The sequence below is a fragment of the Mesitornis unicolor genome, unplaced genomic scaffold (assembly GCF_000695765.1).
Source record: "Mesitornis unicolor isolate BGI_N332 unplaced genomic scaffold, ASM69576v1 scaffold3552, whole genome shotgun sequence".
Classification (NCBI taxonomy): Eukaryota; Metazoa; Chordata; class Aves; order Mesitornithiformes; family Mesitornithidae; genus Mesitornis; species Mesitornis unicolor.
The window spans coordinates 52,681-65,792 of record NW_010168358.1 but is presented as its reverse complement, the minus strand read 5'-3'; the positions used below and the strand labels follow the sequence as shown (position 1 = coordinate 65,792).

Sequence of the window (13,112 nt, the reverse complement as noted above, 5' to 3'; positions counted from 1 at the left end):
CTCAGTTCAGACAGGAATTGCCAGGGAAGCAGTGGTCACTCAGCGCGGAGCTGTGCCTCAGTGCAAATTAAAATGTTTCGTGAGAGTTAACACCAAGAAGGGCTCAAAGAGAAAACCCAGCATTATAGGCTATTCATTATACTGAAATTCACTTTTAGGAGGATTTTGCTGCATTGCTTCTATTAAACATAAGTCACAGTCAAAAATCCAGGCCAATTGTTTGTATAAAGCTGTACAGTGTGGCACTGTTACCATATTGGTTTCTTTTATACTGGCATATAGGGTTTATGCTTATCTCTATGGCCAGCATGCAAATGGATTAAATTTAGAAAGTGCTAAGCTATTTTCTCTCACTAAAGATAAAACACATGAAAATTTTGTTTACTGGTTTGTGAATAGTGATAATTAAAGGGTTACTTTCAACTTGAAATATTGAAACTGAAAAATGTTGAAAACTTTAAAAAAAGAGTAATGAGTGCTTCCAGCAGCAGTCAGGCACCAGGCTTTGACAGAGTCAGTATGTAAGAGCCCTGGCCACCAGACCTTCCCTCTCTATCTGTGTTCCTTGATCACAGCTTGGAAGGCTTTGAGAGAAAACAAGAACAGATGAAAATTATTTTCTTAAGACTAGTTGTACTGAGAAAAGGATTAATCTGAATTTGAAATTAGTTCATGCTCTCAACCAAAACGATGACACAAGCTGGCAGGAGGAAGGTGGTGATTCTGCTGATATCTGTCAACAGATAAAATTGTTGCTAAGCAGATGTTACAAGCTTGGGATTTATGATTATAGCTTCATGAAGTCCTCCCTGAGCATGACTGTCTCAAAGCCACCTTAACAATCCCTCATTTTCCATTAAAACATCTGTTACAGGTTAAGTGATAAAAAACTCTATAAAGTATGTATGTTTGATAGTATTTATTTCATTAAAAAATGCAGGATGCTGTAGTTATATTTTCATGATAGAAGCCTGTGTCACTTGCTTGTAACTTTACCTGACTCTGGGTAGGGGTTTCTGTCTTTGATTCTGTTACTGTAGAAACTTCTAATAAAACTTGATCTAGCCACTTTCAAGAAATATGGCAAAGAAATATTACCTGTCACAGTTAAAATGTTATGATTGTTTTCATGGAAATTGTTGGTTCTTAATGCTTTGAAGCAAAGTCTTTAAACTTGGTAGGATCTCACTGGTTGTTGTATTGTGATAAGAACATACTTCACCATTGTGATGAAAATAATTTCACTTACGTTTACGGAAATAATTTTGTTACTGTGTGTGAAGTATTAAAAGAATACCATGATAAGCATCTCAAAAGCACCAGGAAAAACTGATCAGGCTGAACTGAGGCAAAGATTGTAATGAAATGTAATACATTACCCTGTGAACAAAGAGGAAAGCGTGCAGTGAGTGTAAGGTGTGCTGTTGATCTCATGTCCTGAATGGAGCAAAGGTTGTAGGGAGCAAGTAATACCTAATCGCGTACTTAATTCACTTTAGTTTCAGACTTGTGAATAATAGTGGGAAGAAAGGATCCCGTTTTTGGAAATGAATTCAAGTTCCTTACTGCTGCAGAGTGGTGCGAAATTGAACAAGAGTATGAGAGAACATTTAAGCATGTCAGGTCCATCTAAGTATCTTTAAAAACAGTTCTTTCGCTGAATTTCAATGGTGTAAGTACTGTAAGAGCCTTCTCTGCAGTACCTTCTTGCTGCTTCTTGCTGCTGCAACCCCTGCAGAGTTTACACTGCTTCATTTCCTGCGCTCAGAACCCAGGAAAAACTTCCTGTATTGAGGATTTGCTCAAAAATTATTTCCCAATGATTCAGGCTCTAAAAGTTAGACCCCACAGGGAACTCTAGTTTGTGCTTCTACCAAGGCATTACCCAGAATTAGCCTTATTTCTCAACTCTAAACTTTAGGACTAGAGAGCTGCTAGAGTTGTAACCTGTCAGTAGAAAAAAATAATAAAAATCTCTGTATTTATTCCCTTTCACAGGACAATATGCTGTAAGAAGCACAGCATGGTAGGGATGAGAATAAGCAAGCCACAGGCAACAGACTTAATTTACTGCTACTTAATGATCTAATCATACAATGTTAGAATATATTTTCTGTATGATCAGAATGAGCCTTGTGTAAGACCTACACAGAAAAGAGTTTAGCATTTAAGCAGTGTCATATTTAAATGGAGAAAGCCCTCAAACTCTGTGAGTAGCTGACCTATTCTGACCTGATTTTACTGCAAAGAGAAAGTTTTTGCATTTTAGTGCCCACTTAAACACTTCTCCATGTGAGCCAACTTATAATAATGCCATTCAAATAAAGCATGGTGTAGAGCTGGTCAAAACTGTTACAATGACAGTTTTTCTAGCAAAACATGAACATTTTACAATATTTTTGCACTGCTCCATAGACTGGAAAGGACAGCTTTTAAGTGGATCCAGACATTGCACAGCCCTTCCCTACATTTTCCTTACTCCTTTCCTGAAACACCCCTGCTATTTTAGCTCTCTTACAGGAGAGGAGCGACTGGCTGCAGTCAGATGTATCAGATGGTGAAGCAGGGTTGTTTTGCACATAACGCCTGACTTAGGCCTGCAGGTGTCTTTAGGCAACATGGCACAGGGAGAGTCTCGAGCAGCTTGTTCAGCTTACACACAAGAGGAATAGTTTTTAGAAATCTGGCAACAGTACACTTGACCCCTGTCCCTTGTTCCAAAATCAGGCTGGCCACAGAACTTCAAAAGAAATGAAAGATGGCAGTTACAGAAATGACAACTGGCACGTTATACCTGTGGTACAAAAATCGCCTCTCTCCATTCCCAAAATGATTAGCCTTCGTTCACTTTTTTCTACTTTTCCTGCAGTTTTCTCTCAGGCTTCTTTTCCAGAATGGGAGGTGTTGCCTCAAAATGTCTATTGGAATTGTGCATCCTTCTGCATCTCTCTCTTAAAACTCACCTTTTGTTGGACATCCAGAGAGCATCCAGCAGTAGCCAAACAGATTGCGGAGTGGTCTCATTTACAGGCTATATTGCTAATTAAGAAAATCCCACAAAATCCAAGTATTTCCTAACAGGATGCTGTTCCTCCACATTTTTTTGTTGCATGTCCTGTAAACGCCCTGTCGCATTTGGAGGACAGGCTGACCCAAGGCTTGCTGAAGCTGATAGGAAGCTTCCCATCTGCTTAAGCAAGGTTCAGAAATGGTTCTTACAGTGTCTGACCCTTGCTTGGCCCTCCAGCCACAAGTGCTGAGACTAGCTAAAAGAGGCTAAAAAGCCTTTAAAAAAATTAGGATTGAGGCAAATGCAAAGCTGGTTTCCTCCACCGCACTTTTCTCAGGAAGCATGGGTTGCATCACCTGGGGGAAACTTTCTCCAGGCCAGTGCCCCACTGTCTGCATATTTTTTTTCACTAAGGATTTTGCTGCAGAGAAATGCAATTTCTCTTTCATGTAAGTAGCCCAGCAGGAAGTTCATGCATCAGCTACCAAAAAAATAAGAAGGTGCTCAGGTACTGATGAGGTGATGCCAGTGTCAGTTTTATGTTTCAGCAAGTGCAGAGGACACTGTGACTTGTGATTTATTTTTTTTCCCCTGTAAAGTACTAAAATGACAGATGATCATCCTCCCCTTAGGCTTCAAAGTAACTGTAGATTATAACAGTCCCTTGAATGGAAAGCAGTTACCTTAGTTTTTTAACTTAATTTTCACCTTGAATGAGACTTCTTCAGAAGAGTTTGAAGACTAGAAAGAAAAATTTTGCAAGGTGCTACGTGTATTTATACAGTCTCTCTATATGCTGTATATTCTATATGAGATAAATTCATTCCAAGTTTAGTGCTTTGTCACATTAAAGTGGGTATTTTCACGCCTTGAACATAGTTTGATTCCTGTTCTTACTGACATGTAATTATGATCTCATCTCTGACTTTACATGTTTTCTTCTCTCCCCATACAGAAATTACTTCCTTGAAAGAAGCCATTTCTTCATATTCCAGGATGCTACCAGTAGATAAGAGACTTCTAAACTTACAGATTTACAAACTTCTTCAGTGTGTTCACCAGAAAGACAAGGAGCAAATAAAAAAGCTGGTCCAGAATGGATTCCCAAATCTCATTAATTTTACAGAGCCTATGGAAGGATATAGTGCCCTTCTTTTGGCCTGCATTAAAAATGACACTGACATGTGCAGCTTCTTGCTGGAACAGGGAGCTCATCCGGATGTCCAGAACAAAATGGGATGTACTGCAGCAATGAAGGCAGCTGAGCTAGGTCATGAGTTGGTTTTGGAGTTATTAGCAAAAGCTAAAGCAGATATGACTGCTGTGGATAATGAAGGGAAAGGTAAGTAAAAAAGAACCTTATCAGACCAGAAATGCCATAAAATGACCCCTCACTGTGTTACACACTTGCTCCCTATGCTGTGTCCAATCTGTAGAGAGGAACCGTGGTTAAGGGTAATCCTTGCAGCTCAACAGCAGCTGTTGGGCGTGAGAGCTTTGGTGAAAATGAAAATAATTCTTCTTGAACAGTTTAGGTCTTTAAATCATAGGTCTCTCCAGCACATATCTGAGACATAACTTGTGATTCTTCTCATGACCTGTCACATATTAAATTCTGGTTTACTAGAGTTCAAAGGCCCTAAACTAGGCGGCTTTTTTGCATGTATATATCCTAAGGGAAGTTAATGAGTCTCTATTGAAGGAGTTTGTTCATTCAGCTGTGAAGCTTGCAGCCTAAATAACCTTTCTAATAATTTAGTATTGCACCATAACTCCTGCTGGTTTTCTTTGCAGGTATTTTGTTTTACTGCCTTCTACCTACAGAACGGCACTACCGCTGCATGCAAATTGCCTTGGATTATGGTGCAGATGTTAACAACTGTACTGCTGATAGGAAGCCTTTATTTCTACAGGCCTGTGAGCATGCTCATCATATTAAAGAAATATGTCTGCATTTATTGGAAAAAGGAGCAAATCCCAATGCAAGAAACTCGGTATGAATATGTCTGTAACTAAAAGCATTTATACAAGAGTACAGAATTGTTACCAGACAATTAGAGTATGTAACCTTAAATCCTCACATTAAAATAATAAAGCAGTGTCAAGTGCTTAACTCTGTGGTCATGCCTATTACCTTCCTCTGTACCACCTTTTTTTTTGCAGGAGCAGGGGTTTAAGTTTCTGCTTGAACCACATATCCCAGTTTAGATTTTTGTTTAATTATTAGAGTGCAAATATTTTGCAGAAACTAAATGTAACTGGGCCAGCTCTTAGGTGTTGCAGTTCAACGTACTTCAGTGGAGCAATGCTGCTTTCTACTTTGCCTAAGGTTTTCAAGGTTGAAATAATGTACACTAAAACATGAGTCCTGCATAAAAAAAATCTGATCAGGGTTCAAGGCAGGGACAAGACATAAGAAACTCATTTCACTCTTTTGTACTTTTGTTGTAGCAATTTATTTGTTTACTTCTTTAATTTAACAAAGACCTAAAGGACTGAAGGTCTGTGCTGTGGATCAAGTCAAGGAACTCAAGCTTTCCCTTAACACTACCCGTGGCTTTTGCTTCTGTCCTAGTTTTTCAGTATCTTTCCTAGCCTGTAGCTATAGAAAGCCCAATGTCTGGGCATCCTTATCCCATCCTCTCATGCACATCTCCGCTTCATGCGCTCAATATGCGTGCAGTATGAGAAACCTCAATTTTTTTTGCAGTATGATGGACACATACCCGGTCACATAATAGGAATGGTTTGCCAGATCCAGAGAAAGCCAGATATCAGGGAAGAAAGTATGGTTCAGTGGATCAATATCCACGGCTCACCACTCTCTTTGCCCATCTGTAGAGCAGCAAGTCAGATATTCTAAGTTTGCTGTGGGCCTGCATGTTAATAGCAGGTGATCTCTGATCCAAGATGTGCTCTGTTGTTGAGAAGGTCACCAGATCTGGCAAAATCAGCCATTATAAAGAAAATATGCACTGTTAATCACAGGCATACACTGTTACCTAGAAAAAGAGACAGCACTAGTGTTTAGAATGTAAGGTTTTCTTCTCAGACAGAACGGTAGTGAAATTCCCCAGCTCTGCCTTCCCCATAGCACTCCTTTAGCCATAGCTCCTTATGCTCTTTCATGATAAAGGTGGTATTTTGTGTTAGATTTTATAAACATGCATGAGAGCACACACACAGAATAAAGAACACCTTAACTAAGGAATTGATTTTCATGGGAAGTATTCAAGGGACTCAAGTTACTAATGTACTTGAGTTGCTGGGATTTGACTACACAGATTTTAGCAGCATTATGACTAGATTCTTAAGGTTTACCTACAAGTATCTTTGAAACTATTAGACTTGTCTCCTTTTTTCAGTAATACATAAAAGGACACCTTCAATTTTATGCCACTTTGCAATAATCAGATCATATTTTTCCAAACTGAATTAGCATCCAAAACAAATTCTGAACTGTTTTCTTGCTACCTTGCAGGCTACCGGTCGAACAGCCTTAATGGAAGCCGCAAGAGAAGGTGTTGTCGAGGTCGTCCGTGGTCTACTTGAGAGAGGAGTTGATGTTAACATATTTGACCATGAAAGACATAGTGCCGCACATTTTTCAGCCAAAGGAGGCTTTTTTGAGGTATCATCATTTGTGGCGTTAAAGCATTGCTGCAAAGCCAAAGCCGGGGTGGTTTTTTTGTTTGTTTTCTTTGGGTTGGGCATTTTGGTTTTGTTTTTTTTTCAGTCCAGTATCTCAGCTGATCAAAGCATAATAACCAGCAGTCGATAACAGCTTCTTTTGAAGTATCAAAGGGAATCCAGCAGTGATAGAATCTCTCTCATAATTGCAGAGCCTTTTTTGCCAAGGTACCTCTGAGTGTGTGCGCTAGCATGGCTGTCTGGTGTGAACAGCCCCATTGGAGATCTCATTTCTCTCAATATGTAGCCTGTCACAGCTGTGTAACTTGGGTGAAACATTACCTTTATAACAAGGGCAGGTGCAAACAGCTGCAGGTAGGTGCTTTCTTCCTTATCCTCCATACCATCTTCAAAGTAAATAAAATTAGGCAGTTTTGATTGTGCATGCAACATCAGAGTTACTTTAAGACAGTGGCCTGCAGTAGGGAGGTAGTTGTCTAGGACTGAACAAGGTTTCTGTTTCCCAAGTTAAGTAAGCACAGTACTACAGAAAGCTTGAATGTTATGTTCACATAGATCAGCTGAGCATGGGAGAGAACTTCACTATATAAACTGGGAATATATGTTATTGCATTTATTTGTAAATCATTCTCACACTTCTCCATCTTAAGAAATAGACAAGATTTTTGGTAGTACTGTCTCCGTTTTTCTAGGTTCTGAGGGTTCTTTCAGCTTATAATGCAGACTTGGGCCTGATTGCTATGAATGGTAACACACCACTTCATTATGCTGCGGAAGGAGGATTTTCAATTTGCTGCAAGTTTATAGGACAAAGAGGTACATTAAAAATAAGTTATTTTGCAACTATCATGTATATTCTTTTTCTGTGCTAAAGGGAAGATCTCACTTGGCATTATTGAAGGATTTTACTCTCTGGGGTATCATGTGGCAAATTCTCATTAAGATGTGCCTGACAGGCTATTATGACTTATTTCTACTCATGTGGCTGAGAAAAAAATTTCTCAAAGAAAGCAGCGGAAACATCATGGCTTTGTGTAACTTGGAATTGGACTGTATTAAGTGAGTCTGGTTTTAGTTGGTTTGATATACTGCATTGAAGCTTCAAATAGAAAATTAATTTTTGGTTTGCTGATAATTAAAGACAAAAAAAAGAAAAAAGAGATCTCTGTCTCATCATGGGGAAAACTTAACACCCATAGGTATTGCAACATACTCCAAAGCAGCTGTGATAATTTTCTAACTTAATCAGATCATCACAGCACTTCAGGCTTTGATTCAAGAGGACTATGCAGAATCCTATGTTCTGTTTTGTGTTTCAAACATTTAAGTAGTGATCCATCACCAAATTGCAACATTGGGGTATAGAACATTGAGTGATATTTTAATCTTAGTTTGTTTTTTCTTAACCTTCCTCACCACTTTAAGTAAAAATGTAAAGTTTCCACTGAACTCCTGCCTTCCTATACATATTCATGAGTGGACAGATAAGTAGAATGTGGGCTGCCCAGTGAATCTCCCTTTGGGAAACAAACACAGGTACATGGCTAACCTTCCAGTCTGGGATCCATGATGTGCTTCCATCTACCACTATTTATAGTTAAGACAGTACAAAATTGTAGACCTGTGGCAATTAGTTACATATACATTGCAAGTTTCTTCTATTACATAATTAGGAGTTATCAGTGTTATCAGAGTGATCAGCATTATCAGTGATATTGTGTCCATATTTTTAGGCTGTGATCCTACATGGAAAAACTTGTTAACAAAGACCCCAAGAACCATTGCCAAAGAAGGCGGTTTTAAAGCAGCAGTAACAGAACTGCGCAAAATTGAAAAGAACTTTGCAAAAAAGTCCAAGCTTGGGGCTGAGGAGGACAAATCTCACTGGACATTGAGACTGTACGACTGGTCCTTGGAGCACCAGGCTGCCCTCCACAAGGCTTTTGAGGCTGTTGACCAAGGAGATGGGACAGTAGCTAAAGATGATTTTATATCAGTTGTTCAGAAGCAATGTGCCTTTGTGGATGTTGAACAAATACGATCTATTGCTGAAATGCATGAAGGACCTAACTCTGAAGGAATCGACACTGCAGAATTTTTTAAAGGCTTTAAATATGTGCAGAAAAACTGTCTTATAACATCCTTTGGACCCAAAGGGAAGAAGAAGAAGAAGAAAGGGAAGAAACAAAAAGGCAAAAAGGGCAATGTCATCCCTGTGCCGATCTGTGTTATTCCAAAGAGCGCGTGTCCACGTAGGGAAGATGGCTTTCCTGTGTACATGATTGAGGCTGTTCAGAGCACTGCTGATAGCTCCCATTGTAAGCAAGACCACCCATCTGCCCATCCTGTGCATGATGACCGCGCCTGGTATATAGAAGAGCCAGGGAAAATATACATGAATATTAACTGCCTCGTCAGAACAGGAGATATTCTGTCTCTACAGAAAGCATTTGAGGAGGGTGTGCCAGTAGACATAAAAGATAAATATTACAAAACACCTTTGATGACCGCATGTGCAAGTGGGAACAGAGATGTTGTGCAGTATCTTTTGGAAAAGGGGTAAGATAATTTCAGAGAGATTTTTTTTAATTGCTATTTTGGAAGAGCTTTCAAAAGCATCAGTTTCCAGTAAACATTTGGATACAGCATACTATGGTTTGTTTTCTGTTTATTTGACGTTTAACATTAAAATTAGTTCCATAATATCCTGAGTTACAGAGGGTTAGCTTATTATTTTTCACATTTTAGTAACAGGGAAATAGAAACATCCAAAAGGTAAGTTTCCTAGGTTTGAAATTTTTGGTGTCTGGGCTGCTGACATTGTGGTCACATGCAGAGTACCTATAAATCCCATCTATTACGACTGCAGTTAGTTCATATCCATGTCTTAATTAGTGCATCCTCAAAGCTGAACTCTCAAAAAATCAGATAAAGGATTTTGGGGAAAGCTGGCTCAAGTGCTTTGCCTGAAATCATCAAGGCAATCCTGGACTTCCCTGTTCCACATTCCAGGACCTGTGCATACAAATGTTTTAAGAGGCTAAGCCTTATAATCACTTTCCCCTGCAGCCTCAGCAGGCACCTTATAAACCTTAAACCCTGCATCCTTATAAAAAGTGCATGCTGTTATTTAGTCTGTTCCTCACTTTTTAAGTGCTTGAGCAATTTTGTAGCCTACAGACACACTTTTTCACACTTGTGAAAAAATCTCGGCAACAGCTTAAAAATCAGAGCAATTTAAGAAAGATTCAGTCATACGTGTAAAAGAGTGTAATCTCTTTTTTATTGTTAGACTGCTGTAGTCCTACAGTCATTTACATAAACTCTTAAATGAACTTTTTTTTTTCCAAAGATACATTCACAGAATGTGAAGAGCGTATGAGAAGTTGTGTAAATGTGTATGTTCAGATCTTCCAATGATAAGGGTGCAAGGGTTAACAAATTAATGTAGCAAATTAATCTTCACTGCTTCCATCAAGACTCACTAGCCAGCACTGGAGTGCTATTTCATCATATTTAGCAGTTAGATCTAGAAATATAACAACTTAGTTTAAAAAAAAAGTATCAATATTGAGATTTTTAAGTTGACAGAAATCAGAAAGTGGAGAGGAAAGTTACCAGTACAGTGTTTAGCTTCGCATCTTTCAGAGTGGACTTCAGCTACTTTCAGTTGGGCATGGGAGTTCAGATACTTTTTACAATATAACCTTTTTAGTACGGTATCACAAATCTATATTGAATAGGAAACAAAACATTAATTCAGAGCTATAGAAAATGCTGAGGTTTATGCATAAATTGGTGGCATCCACGTTCTAACTTGAAAGACTCAGAACTAAATTAAATTTGTGCTAAAGGCAAATTCAATGTTTGATCAGGAGAAAATGTTGAAGAATGTTTAAGTTAGTGCTGTGTTATCCCTGCTCCCTTTGATCTTTTTTTTTTTTTTTTCTGATGGAAAGAAGTTATTAAAAGGGATTTGAGGGCAGGGAGAGGGTTGTGTTGAGAAAGTGGAGTAAAACTGGTACAGCTTATTTTAATGAGAAATATAAAGAAAATGGCAACTGTATACAAATAAACCGTAATAGCTAAGCAACTGAAAGATAACAAAGGTAAAACTGGTAGGTCTGGGGAATTTACTGGAGTAAGCTCTCTCCAAAGGTAGAATTCTGAAAAAGATTACAAACTAAAACAAGAAAAGATGAACAGATACATCTGTTCTTTCGATCTAGAGTTAAATATTAACCATCTGACCTGTAGGGCAGAAAGCTATCCCTGGGAGGATCTGCCTTCCTAATTTTTTCTTCCTTGTCCTTCCTTCCATGTCTTTTGGAAAGGCATCAGCTCTTTGTTGCTAGAGTAAATGGGACAGCAACCCTAATTCAGTTCAGGACCTCTAGGCTGTCCTAAATACGATGGACAACAATTCACTCTCCCTGAGTACTGGGGAGTTTCCTTATGATGTTTTGAGCCCTGATGAACCCACATGTGGGAGATCACAGATCTGGACATGGACTCCACTTTCTTCAAAGACAGAGTGGAGACTGACTTTGGACACCATTAAGGTGCTGTAGTGCCTCTCACTCCCCAAGCCTTGCTTTTGCATGACCCCAGCCCAATAGTTCTCAAGGCAGCCAGTTGCTAAAGGGCTTTTCCCCTCAGCTACATCTGAAGGCAGCATATTACAAATCTCTCACCCAAACTATCCTCCATCACATGCCAGTTTTAACCTGGGAGCAGAAACAGGTCTAGTCCAGCGACACAGTGCCTGAAAAAATTTTACATCCTCAGTAGGCAATTTTGCCACTGTCCTTGGTCCAGAAGCTTTTTTTTTTTAATTCTTAGTCTGGTTTTTTTTTTTCCATTCTCAGTGAAGCTAGAGCACAAACACCTGCAGCATTTTAGAGGACTAAGCCATTTGAATGCCCGTTTTCCTCTGTATCTGTAAAAATCTCCATGTAGAGGACACTATTGGCTTTGAAGGGGGATATGATCACCACCCAGGCACGCTTTTACAATTAATATTCCATGACAAGCTATATATCAGATACTGAAATGGTTTCAGAGTAGCAGTAGCAACGTGAAAATATTTATGTGCATTGAATATACCGTAGTGGTCAGCTAACATTGGTTATACTTGGAGCTTTGGACATTACTGTATCTTGTAGCAAGCTTCATCTGCTGTAACTCTTCTTCCCCTTTTGTAGGGCTGATGCAAATGCAACAGACAATTTCATGTGGACTCCCCTTCATCACGCTTGCTACAACGGACACCTAGATATTGCTGAACTGTTAGTGAAGGCTGGAGCGGTAGTGGATGCTCCTGCAATAGGCAACACAACGCCACTAATGAGAGCCATTGAGATCTGCAGGTTGGATATAGTCTATTTTTTAATTGATGCGGGTGCTGACATCGAAATGACAAACAGCAATGGTAAATATCAATGTCTCTAAAAAAGGCCAGTTTTCTTCTGTGTATACATGTTTTATTAAAAACAACCCACTAAGTTCTTGGAACACTTTGAGAAGTGTTCTGAATTTATGATTGCTATCAGTATCAGGATGAAGGTAAGAGGTTCAATTAGTTTTCTACAGTGTGGAATCACTATTGTAAGCAGTCAGCTTTCCTGGGTTTTATGCATCTAGAAAATAGATTAACATGATTAGTTATGTGATTAGGGAGGCTATTGCTCCTTACAGGATATACACAAAGTTATAAGTGGCTTTAATGAAAAAAATTCTATCTAGTTATTAATATTATTTGATGAAAAATTAGATTTTAGTTGTGGCCATTAAAATCACTTATTTTTATGCATAGGCAGCACTGGTAAAAAAAAAAATAAATCTTGCTGCTTAGCATGTAGATGTTACTTCCCGAGGGAAAAAAATACTTAACAGAAAAACAAATCTGAACTTGTACTGAAGTGTTACCTCCTCACAGCAGATCTCTTATTCAGTATTATTTCTTCTATTTTCAGAGTAATTTAAACAGTTAACACTTATCACATTTTAAGCCCTTGCTCTAGCATAGGAAGCAATTTTGCTGTATAATGAGACTTTCCTTCCCCAGGTGCCTTATAGGTGAAAGCCTCCTTGTATAAAGAAAGTGTATTCTCCATTTCTGTTACTTTGTTCCAATTCACAGGGCAGTTTAGTCTCACAACTACTTCACAGCCACAAGGGTCTCATCTCATAAGATCCAGGAAAGTTTTTCCTTTCTTAGGCACTGAAGGCATTCAGCCCTATTTAAACCACAGGGCTTTCCCTTGACTCCTTGCCAGCCAGAGCAAGCACTGGAAAATGTAGATACCCATGAGAAATTGGTCTACATTCCTGAGTACTGTGCTAGCCACCTCCTAGTGGTAAATGCTCTCAGCTCTCAAAGATGAGCTCACAGGACCAGTATTTTAATCTGCATATGTCAGGACATTAAGAGCAAAGCAACCACTCCAAG

The 13,112-nt window shown here is 38.9% G+C and overlaps 1 protein-coding gene across 1 annotated transcript in view; it reads left to right on the top strand.

Annotated features, from left to right (window-relative positions):
• Positions 1-4,006: 4,006 nt before the first annotated feature.
• Positions 4,007-13,112, top strand: part of ANKEF1 (ankyrin repeat and EF-hand domain containing 1) — an 11,826-nt gene continuing 2,720 nt past the window's right edge. The window contains exons 1-6 of the mRNA XM_010178975.1: positions 4,007-4,352; positions 4,805-5,004; positions 6,492-6,641; positions 7,354-7,477; positions 8,395-9,220; positions 11,866-12,097. Of these exons, the coding sequence (XP_010177277.1) occupies positions 4,007-4,352; positions 4,805-5,004; positions 6,492-6,641; positions 7,354-7,477; positions 8,395-9,220; positions 11,866-12,097 (1,878 nt within the window). The remainder of the gene's footprint in view (positions 4,353-4,804; positions 5,005-6,491; positions 6,642-7,353; positions 7,478-8,394; positions 9,221-11,865; positions 12,098-13,112) is intronic.